Raw genomic sequence first — 16886 nt, 5'->3', positions numbered from 1 at the left:
ATTGAAGAAATTATATCAGGGGTTAAAGATATCTTGTTTGGCCTGCGGGTGAGAATCCTAATGTAAGTTCTTAATTAAGTGGGTGTATTTCCCGGTGTACCACTCACGAATATTGAAGGCTTTAAGAACAGTATACTGCAAGTGAACAGCGCCTACACACAGTTTTATATATATTTTTGCATTAGTGTCCTGTGGAGATTTATAGGTGTTCTCCTTTAAACTGTGTGGTTGCAGTTTACTGGTCAGCGCAGAAACCACATTTTGATTGTTGTAGATAAGACTTGCGCATGAGGTACAGTCAGAGGAAGATGAGGTTAATACTAATACATATCTCTCAACATGACCCTCTCCAGGAGGGACAGAATGCTCTGCTCCTGGACTTCCCTCCTAATTTGTGATTGCCGGCACCTGTTTTCAACAGGTTTATGGATAAGAAAGGTGTGTCAGCACAGGTGGGGGAAATCATAAATTAAAAGGGAAGTCCAGGAGCAGAGGATTCTGTCTCTCCTGGAGAGGGTCATGTTGGGAAGTATGTATTAGTATTAACCTCATATTCCTGTGTACCTTATGCAGGGCTGTTTCTAGCCAATTTGGCTCCCAGTGCGAGATTTAAAAATGCGCCCCCCCAAGACATAAAAAAGTGCTCCCCCCCCACACACACCTAGATTAAAAAAAAACTTGCGCGCGCACCCGGCAAGGGGGCATGGCCTCATCTAAATGGGTGTGGCCTCATTTAAATGGGCATGGCCTCGTCTGAAAAGACTACCTCACAATCCAGTTTCTGACCCTGCTCCAACAGATCACGACCACCACAGGAAAAAAATTCTACCATATTAAGCCCCACACAGTAATGCCCCCTGAACCATATTATTCCACACACCGCAATGCCCTTGATACACTAAATCCCCACACTACGGCAGGCAAAAGTCCCCATTTCACACATTACGGCAGGTGGCCCCATTTTACACATTGAGAGAGAGAGAGAGAGAATACTTACAGAGGCGATTACCGCTCTTCGGCCCGCCTCACCAGTCGCTCCTCGCGCCGGCCTTTCCCTCTTCCTAACTTGGATCCCCCTCTGTACTCCGCTCGGGGGGGGGGGGGGGAGTTTCGCGGAGTGACGGGGTTGCGTCGTGACGTAACGACGCAACCGTGTCATTCCGTCAAACTCCGCCCCCCGAGCGGGTCACTTGGGGAGAAATAGGAGGGGGAAGCAGGGAGCCACAGTTAGTGCCACGGCGGGCGCCCAGTGCGGTTGCACTGCTCGCCTGCCCCAAGAAACGGCCCTGACCTTATGCACAAGTCTTTTCTACACCCACCGAGTTTTCTGCCCACCACAGAACCACATATAGATTCTAACTTGGATTCACAAAATACCAGAGTTCTGACACATGTAATACGGGGATCCTTTCAGTGACCACTACATACTGTAATACTGGTAGCATTACAGTGAACACCATACAATGCAGCGATGATAATCATTGACCGACATATAACACAGATAACATGAATATACCCCTACACAAATATACCACCCCACCACAGACCATATTAAAATACACAACACCAGAAACACACTCCTCCCCATTGTATAAATATATCACAAACCTAGATAATGTTAAAACATTTTCACAGTTCCACTGACACTTACTGTACTTGTCCCTGCATATCGCCACAGTGTGTTGCAACTGCAATACTCTGTGACAGGAAAGGAATACAGAGACTTGGCAGGTTACAGGATAGGAGGGGGTGAAGACTCTGGGTTACAAGGGCAGTCTCAGCACTGGCGTATCTATAATATGTGCTGTGTGTGCGGTGCACATGGGGCCCTGAAACCAGAGGGGCCCCCACCACACATGCTGTACCCATTTTTTTAATACCTACCCCCCCAGAGTCCCATAGCTCTGTGGAATCCCCGTGAAAATGGCACAGTGGTCATTTCCCCGGTGATCTGCGCATGCACAGTAGAGTCTGAGCCCTTGAGTACTCAGGTTCTCCAGTGCCGCTGGCAGAGAGGAGCGGGGCCTGAACAGAGGAGGCAGCGCAGAGGCCTCCTCCTCTCTTAAAGCTCCCCAGGGTCTCAGGCAGGGATACTATACAAGGGAGTAGCAGAATAGACAGAGAGGCTAGAGGAGAGGGCTGAACTTATGGTGAGAGGGCAGGGTCAGGGACAGGAGGGAGGACACATACAGGTTAGAGAAGAGGAGAGGTCAGGGACTTGGGGTGATATGCAGGGACTAAAGGGCCCCATACACTAGTACGATAATGCCTGATTTCATCCAATTTCAGGCATTCGGGCCGATATATCGGGTGAAATTGGACATTTTGGGGGTGTATCCGATCCGATGCGCATTCCCGTGAGCATCGGATTGGATTCTCCAGATTGAACGTGCTGCACTCGTGATATGTCGGACCCCGCAGGTATGGCTGGGATTCCCCAAGATATATCATTTGCAAAAGGACAGCATACGTTGTATCTTGGTCGATCCTGCCTTCTGGGAGGCTGCCGCGGTGATCGCCTGCGACATGACGTTCGGACATGTCACAGTAGTGTATGGGGCCCTTTAGGGAAGGGAGAGAGTACTTGGGCATCTGCAACTCAAGCGCTTGCAGCTGGTTCTTCAGAATAGGATCCAGCTGTGATTATTAAGTTAACTAGCATGGCTGATTCCTCCTACCTGCGACCCTGTGTTCTGACACAACCAGATCATGCTTACCAGTGTCCCCCATCCAATCCCCACTCCACCTACCCAATCATGGCCTGATAAGCCACATCCCCTTACAGAAAGGGGTAAAGGCTGGAAGCAGTGGGGCCCATTGGGGAATTACCAGGCCCCCCTACAGGACAACTAAGCATTTTCTATATTTTTGGTCTGCCCAATGTGTGAATCCTCATCAGGTCAATTGGTCTCTGTTTTTTTCTTGTTGTCATTTATGAATATTTTTTAAGAAATGCAATAAGAATTGGAAAGTTATTATCACATTCACTAAAAGATACAGATGATTTTGACCTTCGGGAAAGCCACAAAAATTATAACCCAAAATCTCTTCTGACAACTGCAAGTTACTGCATCATATGGGGAAAAACTTCAGCCTTTTTCCTCCAGCCTATGTACTGTAACAATTAACTAGTGTGGGGCACTCCTCCATTTTTGCTAGACAAGCTGGTATCAAAAAATAGTAGCATTTTTATTTATGTGGACAATAATATTTTTATGTTAATCGGGGTATTTCATTATATTGCACCCAATAATAAATTCATTAAATAATTATGACTTATCAATCATTTTTTATGTTTTGGGCCCCATAATTGAGTATTAATTAGTGGGACAGCAATAAATGTTTAATTCTTCTTTTTATTATGTTCTGCTTGGACAATTTGAGCAATCTTGCTGGCCAGAGGAACCTCTGGATGACTAACAGAAAACTCTTATGAACATGAAATTCATATAAATATGCACTTTTTTTTTAATCAAGTGTTTTTTTATTGTTTTTCAAGAACAGCTTAACAGAAAATGAAAAATAAAACAAGACATACAAATAATAAGATTTTACTTACCGGTAAATCTATTTCTCGTAGTCCGTAGTGGATGCTGGGGACTCCGTAAGGACCATGGGGAATAGACGGGCTCCACAGGAGACAGGGCACTTTAAGAAAGAATTTGGATACTGGTGTGCTCTGGCTCCTCCCTCTATGTCCCTCCTCCAGACCTCAGTTAGAGAAACTGTGCCCGGAAGAGCTGACAGTACAAGGAAAGGATTTTGGAATCCAGGGCAAGACTCATACCAGTCACACCAATCACACCGTATAACTCGTGACAAACTTACCCAGTTAACAGTATGAACAACAACGGAGCATCAGATCAACCCTGATGCAACCAACATAACCCTTATTTAAGCAATAACTATATACAAGTATTGCAGAAGAAGTCCGCACTTGGGACGGGCGCCCAGCATCCACTACGGACTACGAGAAATAGATTTACCGGTAAGTAAAATCTTATTTTCTCTAACGTCCTAGTGGTTGCTGGGGACTCCGTAAGGATCATGGGGATTATACCAAAGCTCCCAAACGGGCGGGAGAGTGCGGTTGACTCTGCAGCACCGAATGAGCAAACACAAGGTCCTCCTCAGCCAGGGTATCAAACTTGTAGAACTTTGCAAAGGTGTTTGAACCTGACCAAGTAGCCACTCGGCAAAGCTGTAATGCCGAGACCCCTCGGGCAGCCGCCCAAGAAGAGCCCACCTTCCTTGTGGAATGGGCCTTAACTGATTTAGGCAGCGGCAACCCAGCCGCAGAATGAGCCTGCTGAATCGTGTTACAGATCCAGCGAGCAATAGTCTGCTTTGAAGCAGGCGCCCCAAGCTTGTTGGAAGCATACAGGATAAACAAAGATTCTGTTTTCCTGACCCTAGCTGTTCTGGCTACATAAACCTTCAAAGCCCTGACCACATCTAGTAACCCGGAATCCTCCAAGTCACGAGTAGCCACAGGCACCACAATAGGTTGGTTCATATGAAAGGATGACACCACTTTTTGCAGAAATTGTGGACGGGTCCGCAATTCTGCCCTGTCCATATGGAAAACCAGATAGGGGCTTTTATGTGACAAAGCCGCTAATTCTGACACACGCCTAGTGTTATGATACCAGTACGTCTGACCAGAGGTGATCTTATGACGGAGGTCAGAGTATTGGAATGGAATGCTGGTTACGGGAGCAGGAAAGCCTAGTAACCCCTGGCGCCCTAACTTCGTTGTCTCGCCCGTGTTATCAGAAATCCCCTGCGAGACTATGGTTGCTTGAGCCCATGGCAGCCGCGTTTGAAGGGCGGATTATGTCTGCCCAACTCCGATGCCCCCTCAGGTCTTAATGGGAGACAAAGGGAAATCCGAGACAGGGTGATAACAAGGGGCCCTCTGACTAAGCAACCAGGCCAGGGGCTACAAGCTAACTAACTTAAACCAGAAGTATGTGCGGACAAACCGCCAGGGAAAAGGACAACCAAAAATCCACGAATCCGTTACTCCTATCCAGCACCGCTGGATACCAGAGTGGATTTGTGGGAGCGGAATCCTCCGCAAAAGCTCCGAAACACAATGTAACCAAATAATAAATAGTAAGCGGTCAAGCCGCAACACACGGCTACGCCGCGACTCACGAACACCACAGGATGTTAAAGGTGCTCGGTCTGGACTCCAGGAAAAGATGACAACTTCCGAGTATTGGACCACTGAGGACAGGAACGACCGGATAGACAGGACTGGAAAACTCTCTGCAACAGACACAGCAAACAGGAAGCTATTACCGGCGTCTGTGAGAAGTCCAGAGAGTGCTTTTAACTGGGAGCTCTCCAATCAGGAGCCAGACAGGGTAATTAACAATCATGCCGTGCAGCTGCATGCTGCACGGCCAGGATACCAATGAGGTGATTAATCTAGACCCAGCAACGGGGAACGCGGTCCGACAGTGGCGTTCCCATTGCTAGGGTCTGAGCGGCTCCGTGCGCCCGGCGTCTAGCGTTGCTAGGGAGCCGGCGGCTGTCCGCATGCGGCGTCCCTAGTTGCTAGGCGCCGGGCCGCACTGACGGGCGGACCCTCGGCGCCTAACAGTAACCCCCCTTGAGGAGGGGTCAAGGAACCCCTAAGGCCAGGTTTCTGAGGAAATTCTCGAAAAAATGCCTTTTTGAGCCTCGGGGCATGGAGATCCTCATCCAGGACCCAAGACCTTTCTTCTGGACCATAACCTCTCCAATGTACCAAAAAATAAAGCCGACCCCGGGACAACTTGGAATCGAGAACCTTCTCCACCAAGAACTCCTGCTGACCCTGTACATCTATTGGTGATTTCCCCTGAGAGATCTTCCGAGGAAATCTACTGGAAGAAACGTATGGTTTCAACAGGGAGCAATGGAAAGTATTTCCGATCCGGAGAGTTCTTGGTAAACGTAACCGGAAAGCAACTGGATTGATTTTTTTAATAATATGAAATGGTCCAATAAATTTAGGGCCCAATCTGGCTGAGGTTTGTCGAAGTCTAATGTTGCGAGTCGACAACTTTAGTCCAACTTTAAAAGTGCACGGCCGCCGGAGCCTGTCAGAAAATTTTTTCTCCCGAAATGCCGCTTTTCTGAGAGCAAGGTGCACTTTTCTCCAAATGAGTCTGAGATGAGCGGTCAAGGTCAGTGAGGAGACAGAGGAATGTTGAAAAAAGGAATTAGCTCTGGGGTGAAAACCAAAAACTGTAAAAAATGGAGACACATTGGTGGAGGAATGACAGGCATTGTTGTAAGCAAACTCCGCCAACGGAAGAAACTCGGACCAGTCATTTTGGAGTTTGGCCGAGTACAAACGCAAATATTGTTTTAATGATTGATTAACTCGCTCAGTCTGCCCATTGGATTGGGGATGGTAGCCAGACGTTAAAGACAATTTCATCTTTAAAGAGGCACAAAAAGACTTCCAAAATTGTGCAATGAATTGTGGACCCCGATCAGAAACAATATCAGTGGGTAACCCATGGAGTCTGAAAACATGGCGGAGGAACAAAACTGCCAATCCCTGGGCAGATGGCAATCGGGGAAGAGCAATGAAATGGGCCATCTTGCTAAAACGGTCAACTACCACCCATATGACTCGGCATCCGGCTGACAGAGGGAGGTCCACCACAAAATCCATGGAAATATGAGACCATGGCCTGAGAGGAACATTCAAGGGCATAAGTTGACCGATAGGCAAGGAACGGGGAACTTTATGCTGTGCACAGACCTGACACGAAAAAACAAACTCCTTAATGTCTTTGGAAAGACCAGGCCACCATACTGAGCGGGAGACTAATTCCAAAGTCTTAGCGATCCCCGGATGCCCGGCAACTTTGCTATCATGAAACTCCGTCAAAACGGTTGCTCTCAAAAACTCAGGGACATAAAGACGACCAGCAGGAGTATTTCCAGGAGCTTGATGTTGAAGCTGCTTTAACTGGGTAAATAAATCTTGTGTGAGGCCTGCCCGAATGACTGAAGACGGAAGTATGGGAGTAACAGGACTGTTATCATGAACTGGAAGAAAACTGCGTGACAGGGCATCCGCCTTGGCATTCTTGGAACCTGGCCTGAAGGTGATAATAAACTTGAAACGAGTAAAAAATAAAGCCCAACGAGCTTGCCGGGCATTCAGCCGTTTAGCTGATTCAATGTACTGAAGATTTTTGTGATCAGTCAAAACTGAAATGGTATGTGTTGCTTCCTCAAGCCAATGCCTCCACTCCTCGAAAGCCCATTTAATAGCCAGTAATTCCCGGTTACCAACATCGTAATTGGATTCAGCAGATGAGAATTTCCTGGACATAAAGGCACAAGGATGTAATTCCAGAGAATCCGGATCCTTCTGAGATAGGATAGCCCCTACTCCAACCTCCGAGGCATCAACCTCAACAATGAAAGGCAATTCTGGGTTGGGATGTCTGAGGACCGGGGCTGAGACAAAGGCTTGTTTCAAGGCCTGAAAAGATAACTCAGCTTCACGTGACCAGTTGGTTGGATCCGCTCCCTTCTTAGTCAGTGCCACAATGGGAGCAACTAGGTCGGAGAAAGAGTGAATAAATCTTCTATAATAATTCGCAAACCCTAAAAAGCGCTGAATTGCTTTTAAGTTGGTGGGTTGCGCCCAACTAAGAATGGCTTGGAGCTTCTTCGGTTCCATACAGAATCCCCGAGGGGAAATAATGTACCCCAAAAAGGATACCTCCGTGACATGAAATTCACACTTCTCCAGCTTGGTATATAGGTAATTTTCACGTAATTTTTTTAGAACCTGACGCACCTGGGTAACGTGTAGTTCAATAGAGTCAGAATATATCAAGATATCGTCTAAATAGACTACTACGAATCTTCCAAGAAAATCACGGAGCACATCGTTAATGAGATCCTGGAAAACTGCCGGAGCGTTAGACAGGCCGAATGGCATAACCAGATACTCATAGTGACCCGACTGAGTACTGAATGCCGTTTTCCACTCATCCCCTGACTTGATTCGGATGAGGTTATATGCTCCTCTCAGGTCAATCTTAGAAAAAATCACAGCCGAACGTAGCTGATCAAAGAGGACAGAAATCAGCGGCAAAGGGTAAGTATTTTTTACTGAGATTTTATTCAAGGCTCTAAAGTCAATGCAAGGTCTGAGTGATCCATCCTTCTTCTCCACAAAGAAGAAGCCTGCACTTAAAGGGGATTTAGACGGCCTGATAAATCCTTTCCCTAGGCTTTCTTTAACATATTCATTCATGGCCACAGTTTCTGGTCCGGACAATGCATATAACCTTCCCTTAGGCAAAGTGGCACCAGGAATTAGCTCAATAGCACAATCATAAGGTCGATGGGGAGGCAGAATGTCCGCATTGCCCTTGGAAAATACATCAACAAAATCCTGGTATTCCACAGGAATGGGTGCGGGAATGACAGCAGCTATTCTGATGGGAAGCGTAATACATTCCTTATTACAGATGGTACCCCACTGTGAGATCTCCCCCGACTGCCAATCAATGATGGGATTATGAAAGGCCAGCCAAGGGTGACCCAGAACCACTGGAACTGCTGGGCAATGGGTAAGGAAAAATTCAATTTTTTCGGAATGAAGAGCTCCTACCGAAAATAGTACAGGAGGTGTACAGAGAGAAATAACCCCATTGGACAAGGGACTCCCATCTAAACCATGCATGGTGATACACCTACCCAAGGCTAACTGAGGAATACCTAAGGCCTTGGCCCACGTTAAGTCCATAAAGTTCCCTGCAGCTCCACTGTCAACAAAAGCCGACACCGAGGAACAGAGGCTGCCAAAGGAAACTTTAGCTGGGACTAACAGTGAATTATTTGAGGAGATAAGCTGCAGACCAAAGTGAACCCCCTCACAATTCACTTGGTCGAGGCGTTTCCCGACTTGTTCGGACAATTACGGGCAAAATGTCCCTTACTCCCACAGTACAAACAAAGACCAGAATTTTGCCTTCTGGTTCTTTCTTCAGGAGACAGCTTGGAGAGACCTATCTGCATGGGCTCCTCTATGTCCACAGGAATGGAAAAAACACCAGGAGTAGACCCGACAGATGCTCCTTTTTCAGCCCTCCGCTCTCTGAGACGACGATCAATCTTAATAGAAAGCTCCATGAGTTTATCAAGAGTCTCAGGAGCGGGATACTGAAGGAGACTGTCTTTTATAGACTCAGATAAGCCGAGGCGAAACTGACTGCGCAGGGCTGGGTCATTCCATCCACAGTTGTTCGACCAACGGCGAAACTCCGTACAATAAATCTCTGCGGGATTCTTACCCTGTCTGAGAGCACGCAAATGACTCTCGGCGGATGCCTCTCTATCAGGGTCATCATACAATAGCCCTAAAGACCCCAGAAAGGCGTCTACAGACAACAATGCCGGATCGTCAGTTCTTAAACCAAAAGCCCAGGTCTGGGGATCCCCCTGAAGTAAAGAAATAATAATTCCGACCCGCTGAGATTCCGTACCTGAGGAGACTGGTCTTAAACGAAAATAAAGTTTACAAGACTCTTTAAAATTAAAAAACTGCTTTCTATCCCCAGAAAAACGGTCAGGCAAATGCATTTTTGGTTCAGGAACGACCCTCGGGGAAGTCCGTAACAGATCTTCCTGTGACCTCACCCGAAGGGACAGATCCTGAACCATCTGAGTAAGTTCTTGAATCTGACTAACTAGAAGCTGGCCAGGATTTGGCCCTACACCAGTGGGATTCATGAGGCCGACAAATCTTCCAAACTGAAATAAGGGAAAAAATCAAACCCTGTTTAATTTTAAATTTTAGTCTGGCCGGTAATAATGTTATGATACCAGTACGTCTGACCAGAGGTGATCTTATGACGGAGGTCAGAGTATTGGAATGGAATGCTGGTTACGGGAGCAGGAAAGCCTAGTAACCCCTGGCGCCCTAACTCCGTTGTCTCGCCCGTGTTATCAGAAATCCCCTGCGAGACTATGGTTGCTTGAGCCCATGGCAGCCGCGTTTGAAGGGCGGATTATGTCTGCCCAACTCCGATGCCCCCTCAGGTCTTAATGGGAGACAAAGGGAAATCCGAGACAGGGTGATAACAAGGGGCCCTCTGACTAAGCAACCAGGCCAGGGGCTACAAGCTAACTAACTTAAACCAGAAGTATGTGCGGACAAACCGCCAGGGAAAAGGACAACCAAAAATCCACGAATCCGTTACTCCTATCCAGCACCGCTGGATACCAGAGTGGATTTGTGGGAGCGGAATCCTCCGCAAAAGCTCCGAAACACAATGTAACCAAATAATAAATAGCAAGCGGTCAAGCCGCAACACACGGCTACGCCGCGACTCACGAACACCACAGGATGTTAAAGGTGCTCGGTCAGGACTCCAGGAAAAGATGACAACTTCCGAGTATTGGACCACTGAGGACAGGAACGACCGGATAGACAGGACTGGAAAACTCTCTGCAACAGACACAGCAAACAGGAAGCTATTACCGGCGTCTGTGAGAAGTCCAGAGAGTGCTTTTAACTGGGAGCTCTCCAATCAGGAGCCAGACAGGGTAATTAACAATCATGCCGTGCAGCTGCATGCTGCACGGCCAGGATACCAATGAGGTGATTAATCTAGACCCAGCAACGGGGAACGCGGTCCGACAGTGGCGTCCCAGTTGCTAGAGTCTGAGCGGCTCCGTGCGCCCGGCGTCTAGCGTTGCTAGGGAGCCGGCGGCTGTCCGCATGCGGCGTCCCTAGTTGCTAGGCGCCGGGCCGCACTGACGGGCGGACCCTCGGCGCCTAACACCTAGCTGAAGCCAAGGCTAATAGCATGACCACCTTCCACGTGAGAAATTTTAACTCCACGGTTTTGAGTGGCTCAAACCAGTGTGACTTCAGGAAACTCAACACCACGTTAAGATCCCAAGGTGCCAACGGAGGCACAAAAGGGGGATGAATATGCAGCACTCCCTTTACAAACGTCTGGACTTCAGGAAGAGAAGCCAGTTCTTTTTGAAAGAAAATGGATAGAGCCGAAATCTGGACCTTAATGGAACCCAATTTCAGGCCCAAAGTCACTCCCGACTGTAGGAAATGGCCCAGCTGGAATTCCTCCGTAGGGGCATTCCTGGCCTCACACCAAGCAACATATTTTCGCCATATACGGTGATAATGTTTAGCCGTCACGTCCTTCCTAGCCTTTATCAGCGTTGGAATAACCTCATCCGGAATGCCTTTTTCTGCTAGGATCCGGCGTTCAACCGCCATGCCGTCAAACGCAGCCGCGGTAAGTCTTGGAACACACAGGGCCCCTGTTGCAACAAGTCCTGTCTTAGAGGCAGAGGCCATGGGTCCTCTGTGAGCATTTCTTGCAGATCCGGATACCAAGTCCTTCTTGGCCAATCCGGAACAATGAGTATTGTTCTCACTCTTCTTTTTCTTATGATTCTCAGCACCCTTGGTATGAGAGGAAGAGGAGGAAATACATAAACCGACTGGAACACCCACGGTGTCACTAGTGCGTCTACAGCTATCGCCTGAGGGTCTCTTGACCTGGCGCAATATCTCTGTAGCTTTTTGTTGAGGCGGGATGCCATCATGTCCACCTGTGGCAGTTCCCACCGCCTTGCAATTTGCGTGAAGACTTCTTGATGAAGTCCCCACTCTCCCGGGTGGAGGTCGTGACTGCTGAGGAAGTCTGCTTCCCAGTTGTCCACTCCCGGAATGAACACTGCTGACAGTGCTCTTACGTGATTCTCCGCCCAGCGAAGAATTCTGGTGGCTTCTACCATCGCCACCCTGCTCCTTGTGCCGCCTTGGCGGTTTACATGAGCCACTGCGGTGATATTGTCTGACTGAATCAGAACCGGTTGGTCGCGAAGCAGGGACTCCGCTTGACGTAGGGCATTGTATATGGCCCTTAGTTCCAGGATGTTGATGTGAAGGCAAATCTCCTGACTTGACCACAGCCCTTGGAAATTTCTTCCCTATGTGACTGCCCCCCACCCTCGGAGGCTTGCATCCGTGGTCACCAGGACCCAGTCCTGAATGCTGAATCTGCGACCTTTGAGAAGGTGAGCACTCTGCAGCCACCACAGGAGAGACACCCTGGCCCTGGGGGATAGGGTGATTAACCGATGCATCTGAAGATGTGATCCGGACCACTTGTCCAGTAAGTCCCATTGGAAGGTCCTCGCATGGAACCTGCCGAAGGGAATGGCCTCGTATGATGCCACCATCCTTCCCAGGACTCGAGTGCAGTGATGCACTGACACCTTTTTTGGTTTTAATAGATTCCTGACCAGTGTCATGAGCTCCTGAGCTCTCTCTATCGGGAGATAACCCCTTTTCTGGTCTGTGTCTAGGATCATGCCTAGGAGAGGCAGATGAGCTGTAGGAACCAACTGCGACTTTGGAATATATAGAATCCAGCCGTGGTGCCATTACACTTCCAGAGAAAGTGATACGCTGTTCAGCCACTGCTCTCTTGATCTCGCTTTTATGAGGAGATCGTCCAAGTACGTGATAATAGTGACACCTTGCTTCCGCAGGAGCACCATCATTTCTGCCATTACCTTGGTGAACATTCTCGGGGCCGTGGAGAGACCAAACGGCAACGTCTGAAATTGGTAATGACAATCCTGTACCGTAATTCTGAGGTACGCCTGATGAGGCAGATAAATGGGGACATGAAGGTATGCATCCTTTATGTCCCGAGTCACCATAAAATCTCCCCCTTTCAGGCTTGCAATGACCGCTCTTAGCGATTCCATCTTGAACTTGAACCCTTTCAGGTACATAGAAAAAGACAATGGGAGGCGCAGATTTAATCTGTTTGCAGATTTTATTATATGATTATTATATATTAAAAGACAAATTCATACCGGCCGGTATGCGTAAATTATACATATTTAAACATCTCAATAAAATTAATATCCATTGCTAAACAGTGATTAGAGGAGCAGAAGGGTACATATACTCCGGATAAGGCTGAGGCTACACAAACAGCCGGGAGGGACAACATCCGAAGTGAGTTGTTCCATGAACTCCAGACAAGGCTGTATGTGAGACCAATAGCCGGGAGGACGAATAGCTTACCCTGCTGGGAGTCGTGACAGGTTTGCCAAATAAGTATTATCACGCTGTGATTTGGATGTGTGTACAAGAGCTCTGAACTTTCCAAAATACATTGTATGGACATACAGGAATACATACTATCATTGCATGGAACTTTGGCACTGTCTGACAAATAAGATATTCAACTGCAGTATTTAAATCACAGATTCATATTAAATATACAAGAAAGAGTTGCTGAAGTGCACTTCTAATTGTTACTATGTTATCTATCCACTAGGTAGCAAGTGAGCTACTAGTGAGGCAATATAAAGTATCACCTGAAACATATCTAATTGTTTCTAGGTTTGAGAGGAATATATACTGTGGGGGTTTTAAGGATATTAATTTTATTGAGATGTTTAAATATGTATAATTTACGCATACCGGCCGGTATGAATTTGTCTTTTAATATATAATAATCATATAATAAAATCTGCAAACAGATTAAATCTGCGCCTCCCATTGTCTTTTTCTATTTCTTCTTGGTTTAAAAAAGGGGTGTTTAAACCAATTACCCCTGGGAAGGCTGCTAGGTTTTCTCTGGGCAATAAAGGCGCCGGGATTTTTTTGTTGGTGCTTTCAGGTATATGTTCAGGGATTTTAAATTCAATATGGGTCTGACCGAACCGTCCGGTTTCGTAACTACCACCTGGTCAAATAATAACCCCCTCCTTGTTGAAGGAGGGGAACCTTGACCACCATCTGTTGAAGATACAATTTGTGAATTGCAGTTAACACTGTTTCCCTCTCGTGGGGGGAAGCCGGCAGGGCCGTCTGTGAGGGGGCATTTTCTCAAAGTCCAGCTTGTATCCCTGAGACACAATATCTATTGCCCAGGGATCTAACAGGGAGTGAACCCACTTGTGGTTGAACTTACGAAGGCGTGCCCCCACCGGGCCTAGCTCCGCCTGTGGAGCCCTAGCGACATGCGGTGGATTTTTGTAGAGGCCGGGGAGGACTTCTGTTCCTGGGAACTAGCTGTGTTGTGCAGCTTCTTTCCTCTGCCCCCGCCTCTGGCAAGAAAGGACGCACCTCGGACTTTCTTGTTTCTTTGTTCGAAAGGCTGCATTTGATAATGTCGTGCTTTCCTAGGCTGTGCAGGAATATAAGGCAAAATATCAGAATTACCAGCTATAGCTGTGGAGACCAGGTCCGAGAACCCTTCTCCACACAATCCTCAGCCTTCCATATGCCTCTTAAGTCGGCATCATCTGTCCATTGCATATTCTACAGGACACGTCAAGCAGAAATCGACATAGCTTTGCTCTAGGACCCAGTATACTCATGTCTCTTTGGGCATGTTTTATATATATATATATATATATATATATATATATCTCTTAAGACAGCATCTTTAATATATATATATCTCTATATATACATATATATATATATATCTGCATACTAGGGTCTCAATCTCTGCTGATAAGGTACCTGTCCACGCTGCCACAGCGCTATAAACCCATGCCGACACAATCGCCGGTCTGAGTAGTGTACCAGAATGTGCACGCTATCTGCAGGATCCCTGAGAATAGCTGTTACGTCAGGGCTACCTTTTGGGCAAACGTGACACCCTAGGGGAAGATTCCCATCCTATCCTGGCCCTAGTGGGGAAAGGATACTGCCTGAGAATTCCTTGTGGGAAACTGCAGTCTCTTGTCTGGAGATTCCCGCCCTTTTTCATCATGAGAGGAGGGAAATTTACCTCAGCTTTCTTCCCCTTAAACATGTGTACCCTTGTGTCAGGGACAGATGAGTCATCAGTGATATGCAAATCATCTTATATTACAATAATAATATATTGAATACTTTTCTGCCATTTTGGCTGTAACTTTGCATTATCGTAGTCGACACTGGAGTCAAACTCCGTGTCGATATCAGTGTCTATTATTTTGGATAGTGAGCATTGAGAGACTCTGAAGGTCTCTGCAACATAGGGACAGACATGGGTAGATTTCCTGTCTGTTCTCTAATCTTTTGTGCAATAAATTCACCTTAGCACTTAATTACACATATCCAAACAGGCGTCTGTGTTGTCGACGGAGACACCCCCACACATTTGCTCTATCTCCTCCTTAGGGGAGCCTTTTACCTCAGACATGTCGACACACACGTACCGACACACCACACACTCAGGGAATGTTCATCTGAAGACAATTCCCCCACAAGGCCCTTTGGAGAGACAGAGAGAGAGTATGCCAGCACACACCCCAGCGCTATTAACCCAGGAATAACACAGTAACTTAATGTTAACCCAGTAGCTGCTGTTTATCTTAATTTTTGCGCCTAATTATGTGCCCCCCCTCTCTTTTTACCCTCTTCTACCGTGTAACTGCAGGGGAGAGACTGGGGAGCTTCCTCTCAGCGGTGCTGTGGAGAAAAAACATGGCTCTGGTTATTGCTGAGGAAGAAGCCCCGCCTCCTCGACGGCGGGCTTCTGTTCCGCTTTCATGTACAATTTTGGCAGGGGATCATACATATATACAGTGCCCAACTGTATATTATGCAAACTTTTGCCAAATAGGTCTCTAATTGCTGCCCAGGGCGCCCCCCCCCCCCGCGCCCTGCAGTGACCGGAGTATGTAGGTTTAATGTGGGAGCAATGGCGCCCAGCTGCAGTGCTGTGCGCTACCTCAGTGAAGACTGGAGTCTTCTGCCGCCGATTTTGAAGTCTTCTTGCTTCTTTCACCGGCTTCTGTCTTCCGGCTCTGCGAGGGGGACAACGGCGCGGCTCCGGGATCGGACAACAAAGGGTGAGATCCTGTGTACGATCCCTCTGGAGCTAATGGTGTCCAGTAGCCTAAGAAGCAGGACCTATCTTCAGTGAGTAGGGCTGCTTCTCTCCCCTCAGTCCCACGCTGTTGCCAGCAGATCTCTCTGAAAATAAAAAAAAACCTAACAAAATACTTTCTTATAGCAAGCTCAGGAGAGCTCACTAAGTAGCACCCAGCTCGTCCGGGCACAGATTCAAACTGAGGTCTGGAGGAGGGACATAGAGGGAGGAGCCAGAGCACACCAGTATCCAAATTCTTTCTTAAAGTGCCCTGTCTCCTGCGGAGCCCGTCTATTCCCCGTGGTCCTTACGGAGTCCCCAGCATCCACTAGGACGTTAGAGAAAAACAATTGCAAGACCAAATTTGTGAATTTCATGTGTCACTTTCATACATTAACTAGACTGTACGTTGAAGAGACATAGATATATATCATACGCATAGCCATCAAATAGTACCACAATCTGCAAACAGAGAGTAAGAAGGGTTTTAAACTATAACAGACAGCGACAATATAAAAGTGATATTATCACATCAATAAATTGAGAGGATATGTTAATATCGTTATTCAGAACATTAAAAAGAGAAGGAAATCAGATTATGTGCTTAAATGATATAATATGCACATTTAATGACTATACTAATTTAGCACAGGTAACTCTAGCATTCTCTTCAGAAACAAATGTAAAACTAACCACTGTGCAAATGTGCTACTTGTAAACCAATAATAACATGTCCTCATTAATAGGGCACTTACCCTCTGTTTAAATTCTATCTTCTCTTCAACGGTCATCGTGTCCGCTTTTGCTATAACCGGTATAATGTTCACGACCTTACTAAGGTGTTTCATGAATTCCAAGTCCAGTGGTCTTAAACTGAGGAAAGCAAAAAATCTAATTAGAATTTTTAACTGGTACTAAATACTAAAATGTATAAATAAACAAGTTGTGTTGAATGAAATGGAAGGGGTTATGTACTATCCTAGTAAT

At 46.9% G+C, this 16886-nt stretch overlaps 1 protein-coding gene across 7 annotated transcripts in view; it reads right to left on the bottom strand.

Moving 5' to 3' along the window:
• The window catches only part of SEPTIN3 (septin 3), a 490493-nt gene that overhangs the window by 170054 nt on the left and 303553 nt on the right, over positions 1–16886 (bottom strand). For all 7 annotated transcript variants that reach the window (XM_063940342.1, XM_063940340.1, XM_063940341.1 and 4 more), the window contains one exon: positions 16655–16772. In XM_063940342.1, coding sequence (XP_063796412.1) covers positions 16655–16772 — 118 coding nt within the window. The remainder of the gene's footprint in view (positions 1–16654; positions 16773–16886) is intronic.

The sequence above is a fragment of the Pseudophryne corroboree genome, chromosome 9 (genome assembly GCF_028390025.1).
Source record: "Pseudophryne corroboree isolate aPseCor3 chromosome 9, aPseCor3.hap2, whole genome shotgun sequence".
Lineage (NCBI taxonomy): Eukaryota > Metazoa > Chordata > Amphibia > Anura > Myobatrachidae > Pseudophryne > Pseudophryne corroboree.
This window is presented reverse-complemented; position numbering and strand designations above follow the sequence as displayed.